At 55.7% G+C, this 5703-nt stretch overlaps 1 protein-coding gene across 1 annotated transcript; it reads left to right on the top strand.

The window, feature by feature from the left end:
• The first annotated feature begins 377 nt into the window (after positions 1-377).
• Positions 378-5037, top strand: NPPC (natriuretic peptide C). The gene is made up of 3 exons (XM_046019543.1): positions 378-596; positions 1059-1369; positions 4576-5037. The coding sequence occupies exons 1-2, from the start codon at positions 507-509 to the stop codon at positions 1347-1349; spliced, it is 381 nt and encodes a 126-aa protein (XP_045875499.1). The 5' UTR covers positions 378-506; the 3' UTR covers positions 1350-1369; positions 4576-5037.
• Positions 5038-5703: the final 666 nt, after the last annotated feature.

Here is a 5703-nt window from a genome sequence, read left to right as displayed (position 1 = left end):
GCCTGTCTTTGCACCTGCAAAAAGGGAAACTGATCTCTTCTAGGGAGAGGGCATGTGTTGAGGTCCAAGCGTGTGTCCAGGGCACCGGGAGCACCAACGCTTGTCATGCCTGGCACGCGCTCGCTGCAAATGGAGTTCCCTGTGCGCGCCGCCTTGCAGCCGCGAGTGCGACGAGAGAGAGCTGGCGGAGCCGCGGGATCCCTCGGGAGTGGAATGTAGGTGGGGGCAGTGGGGGAGCCCCCGCGGCCCCCTCTGGGCCCTCGGCGCGCGTGCCATTGGCCCGGGCGGCGGGGTGGGCGGGAGGATGACATCAGCGGCAGGTTGGATTATAAAGGCGCGAGCCGAGCTGCGGGCTCAGAGCGCACCCAGCCGGCGCCGCGCAATACTGGGACTCGCGCCCACACCGCAGCCCAGCTAGCCTGCTCCGCGTTCGCCTGCCTGTTTGCCCGCCAGCCCCCGTGAGCCCTCGCTGCCGCCGGTCTGCGCCCCTCGACCCCACCGGCACCATGCACCTCTCCCAGCTGCTGGCCTGCGCCCTGCTGCTCACGCTACTCTCGCTCCGGCCCTCCGAAGCCAAGCCCGGGGCGCCGCCAAAGGTGGGTGCTGTTGCATGGACATCGGGACTGTGAGGGGCCATGGGAGGGCCGGGGGCCTACGAGGACGCGGCGCACAAGACGGAGCAGAGGGCGGGAAGATGGCCCTCTTCTCCGAGCTGTGCACGGGTAAGAGCCGGGGAGCCCTCCAAACCAACTTGGGGGGTCTACGTCCCCAGCCTCGGGAATGTCGACAGATGCGCAGCCCCTGCCCCAGTGTGGCCAGCCCGGCAGGAGCCAAAGAGGGGAGGGCAAGGGGCTCCCCGAAGGAGCGTACAACGGCGGCTGCGTGGCAGGTGGATGCCGCGCCGAGCTGTCCCGAAGCTGTGGGGGAGCGCTCAGGGCTCCGAAGGGACAAATCGCGCTGGCTGGCGGGCGCGTCGGGCTGGAGCATCAGGGGTCCCGCAAAGTACCTCGCACTGCCGCCGGGCGTCCCTTCACCTGTCTGCCCTTTCCCTCGGACAGGTCCCGCGAACTCCGCCAGGGGAGGAGCTGGCCGAGCCCCAGGCTGCGGGCGGCAGTCAGAAGAAGGGCGACAAAACTCCCGGGGGCGGCGGCGCCAACCTCAAGGGCGACCGGTCGCGACTGCTCCGCGACCTGCGCGTGGACACCAAGTCGCGGGCGGCGTGGGCCCGCCTTCTGCATGAGCACCCCAACGCGCGCAAATACAAAGGAGGCAACAAGAAGGGCTTGTCCAAGGGCTGCTTCGGCCTCAAGCTGGACCGGATCGGCTCCATGAGCGGCTTGGGATGTTAGTGCGGCGACCCCTGGCGGCGGTGAGTACCACCAACCCTGGGCTCCGGGAGCTTGTGCATACCTAGCTCCCCCGCGGCGTCCCGCAGAACCAAGCCTGAACCCCCGCCCGCCGGCCAGTTCCTCAACTGGCCAGTTCCTCCGCCTCCCAACCGACCTTTGGAGGAGAGCCAGGCGATCCCGGCACGAGAACGAGTGTGTGTGTGAGGCATTTGCCCCTAACCCCATTTACCGTCCCATTTTACAGAGGAAGAAAGCGAGGGATAAAGCAGTCAGGGAACTTTGGCAAGGTCAGAAATGGCTCAACAGGGATGAACCCACCTTAGTTCCTTTAGAGAAGCAGAGACAACTTGGTGGGGTCCTGTCCCCCTCCAGACCATAAGCCAACCAGCAGAACTGGTCTCCATTGGCCATTTGAGGGTATTGAGGGGAGATGGTGGGTTTGTGGGAGCAGAAAAGGGAGGGCATACACACAAACAGAGGGTAAGTTTATCTACCAGCCTCTGGTATCCTGGTACCCAGGCATCAGGCAGCCTGCAGGTCAGGACTGCTTCCCCAGTTGAACTTGGCCATATCTGGAGGTATACTTGCCCCTTCACAATAGAGAGAATAGCCCTCTGTCCACATCACCAGGATCCCCTTCTGCCCCAGAGCTTTCTGATTCTTCTTCCACCTCTAAGCCCTGGCTGTGAGCAGACCGGTCTGTCCAGGGTGCTGATTGATGCTGCTTGCTGCCTGAGAGACTTCGGGATGGAAAATCAGTGTTTATGGCATTATTTCAGGGCAGGGAAAAAGACTAAAATAACTCTTTTTTTTTTTTTCCCCAACCTGGACCTAAACATGTCCCAAACTGAGCTCCTCACGGTCTCCCTGTCTCCACCATGCCCGGGACCCCAGTTTCTGGTGTGGCCTCCTCACCCTCTACCAGGGCTGGAAACCCCTGTGCTCCCTTTAGCCCCTGCCGGGTGCTGCCTCCCAGCAGTGTTTCAAAGGTCCCCCCCACCTCCCCCCCTCCTGTCCCATCGTGCTGCCCATCAGTTCTCACCCAGAAACAGAGCCCACCTCTGAAATGATATTCAGGTGCTTTAGGATCTGACTCTTTTTGGTCTCCAGCCTTTTCTAGTGGCCTGGCTGCTGCCAATCTGGGTTGCACAGCCTGTCTGTCCCCCTCGGAGACCACGGGGAGGCGGCTCTCTTACCCAAAAGGCCTTGTCAGCATCCACACTGTCTTCCCCCAGAGGGCAGAGAGCACCGCTCTTTGAAGCTCTCCAGGCTTTTTGGCAGCACAGAACCCTTTTCCACCTGAGCCATGGTTCTCGGAAACCTACTTAGCTCCTCCAGATGAACTCATGAACAACTTCAGGGCCAGGTGCTAGCCTAAGGTGATCTGGAACACCTGGCACCCCCAGAGAGGCTCCGAAAAATGTTTGTCAATGACCAGAGAAACATGCCCCTCCCCCCAGTTTAGGGGCACCCCTCTCCCACCCGCTTTGGGCTTTAGCAGGGTTTCCCATCCATACAGCCAGACTTGACTGTGTGCCCCTCCCCCCCATTTCTGCAGGGGCTTCATTTCTCTGAGATCTTGACTCGCCCCTGCCCAGGAAGAGGTGATTCTGGCCTGTAGTGGCGTCCATTGTGGTGGCTTTGCTCTCTTCTGTCCTGTCTAAACAATGAAGCGATGGAGCCACAGGCCTCATAATTTCAGTTCACGCTGCAATCTAAGCACCAACCTCAAGCTTTAGAATCTAAACAAATGTTACTCAACGGGTTAGCGGGAGACAAGATGAGGAAGGGAGACTGGAAAGTGTCTGGCAGGCACGTTCTCGTAGCGTCCTTGGCCTTGGGTGTGGCTGTCTCAGGGTACCAGGTGATGGTCCAGCAGGTGGGGAGGAGCTGGGGAGGAGGCGGTTTGCTAGGACGTCTCAGCCCCTTTGACCAGGGAGATGTGTCAACCCCCCAGAAGTTCTGTCCTTTAGCTGAACAGCCACCTTCCACACCTTAACCTTCCCAGCCCCAGCCGCACGCCACAGCTGTCACGAGAAGACAGCATCCTTCCTGCTGCCAGCAGCCTCCTAGCAGAGATGACCAGGGCAGCTCACTGTCTCAGCTTCAAAGAGAGAGGCAGCTTAGATTTTTCACATCAGTGAAAACCCGTCCCAGGCTGTGGCCACTTCTTCACTCAGAAGTTGACTTTGACTCTAAGCAGCCACCATAATGACTGTCGCTGATGGTTATAGTCTTGATTATAAAATTCTAATGACAGAGAAGGAGTGTGGCCGATGCCTGAATGAACACCTTGCCCAGGAGCCCCAGGGACATCACAGACATCTGTCATCTGTTTAAACACATGGGACACCCAGAGACGGGAGGTGAGGGACAGTTCACCAAGGCCCAGGGTCCCTCTGTGTGTGCTGTCCTCTGGGAGGGCACCATCTCAGGGGGACTCCTTCCTCGGGCCACACAGTACCCACACGCCCATTAGCAGAGATCTGGTAGAGCCCGCATCAAAAGACTTAACTCTCAACCCAGCGAACCCAGTATGACCATTCTTTGTCCCAGGGCTGGCGTGAGACCCCGTTTCATCTGCGTCCAAAGGGGACCTTTTGTGAGGCGCAGAGAGCTGAAGAAGGAAGTGCTATTTAATGAGGGGCAGCTGTGACCCAGACACTCGGGCCAATGCCCAAAGTGTGGCCCCCTGCTGAATCTTAAAGCTGGCCCTGGGAGGTGGCTATTATCCCATTTTATGGGTGAGGAAAGCGATACTCAAAGCTATCCTGGGCCATCCAGGAAGTTCATGTCAGAGTTGGGATTTGAGCCCAGAACTCCCAACTCCTCAGATGTTTGTCTTCCCCTTTCCTCTGCTGTCACGCAGACACAGAAAGCCGAGGCAAGCGCCCCGAGGAGGGTTTGTGTCAGAGCAAAAAAAAAAGGGGGGGGACAAGAGCATTTTCACTCTCCTCCCCTTCCTGTGCCTTACCCAGTGCCATGGGCCAGGCCTGCAGGGACACTGAGGGGGAGGAGGGCTGGCAGACATCCTCAGTCCACCTGTGCTGGGACAGGAAGCACCAAAGACACAGCAGGAGGTGAGGGGAGGGCCAGAGGGGGGCCCCTTCCCACCCCCCTCAAGTCAGCCCAGGTGGGACGCTGCTTCCCACTGCCATGGAAAAGGGACTGTCCTGCAGGCTGGGCTTCCTCAGCTAAGTGTCCCTATGTCCCCTCTGTGTTTCAGGATCGGGAACTTGCTCCGTTTTGCTGAGGTCATTCTTGGTCATCAGCCATCTGGAAACCCCTCCGACATAATGTGGCTTTTACATTTCTTTCTTTCTTTCTTTTCTTTTTTTTTTTTTTCCTGGTACTGGGAATACACAACACCAGCTGTTTTATTATTATTTGGGAAGGGGGGTATGATTTTATTGTTTGTCTGTTTTTTGAAAATGAAAAATAAAAAGTTATATATTATATATATATATTATATACATGCAACACACACCTGCACGATCGTGATGACAAGGGGCAGTTTTGATGAGACTGACAAAACCAGCTGTAAAACGTTGCTGTTTGTAAATTCATGTCATGCATAAATGTATTTATGTTGTAAAGCTATTTATATTGTTTATAAAGAGATATTTATAAAAATTTTATTTATGTAACTAAATGAAAGAAGTCAATCATTGTAATGTTTTGTCTTAACTAGTGGAAAAATGTAAAAAAAAAAAAAAGTCATTCCATGAACATCTTGAAAACTGTCTTTATTTACTTACCGCATTTGTTTTTTAAGATATTAGAGTGAGGGAGAGAGGGAATGTGAAGAGAAGTCTTTTGCCTTTCTTCCCTCCCGCTGTGGGTTCAATCAGGTTAAATGTCTGCCTTCAGCTCAGGTCATGATCCCAGGGTCCTGGGATGAAGCCCCATGTCAGGTTCCTTGCTCAGTGGGGAGCCTGCTTCTCCCTCTCCCTCTTCCCCTACCCACTCATGCTCTCTCTCCTCCCTCTCTCTCAAATAAATAAGTAAAATCCTAAAACAAACAAACAAACAAAAAAGATCCTGGGGATCTTGTTAAAAGTAAAGACTCCTGCTCCTACCAAGCCCTGACTGACTGAATCTGAGCCCCTCAGGGTCGATGGGGTGAGGAATAGGACCCGCCACATACATTTTGTCTCTGGTGATTCTGACCGGTTCGGCCAGGTCGGGAGGCTCTGCTGAGAGCCCTTCACAGCTGAGAAGTCAGAGCTGTGAATTAAACTAAATGGAATTTAGCTGACTGAGGGTCCTCTAATTCTACTCCATCTTCTCTCTGTTAGTAGAGGAGGGAAAGAACTGGAAACTTCCCTCCTGTTTGGGGAGATTCAGGTTTCCG

Source organism: Meles meles, chromosome 9 (genome assembly GCF_922984935.1).
Source record: "Meles meles chromosome 9, mMelMel3.1 paternal haplotype, whole genome shotgun sequence".
Lineage (NCBI taxonomy): Eukaryota > Metazoa > Chordata > Mammalia > Carnivora > Mustelidae > Meles > Meles meles.
Note: the sequence above shows the minus strand (reverse complement) of the source record. Positions and strands in the feature narration are given on the sequence as shown.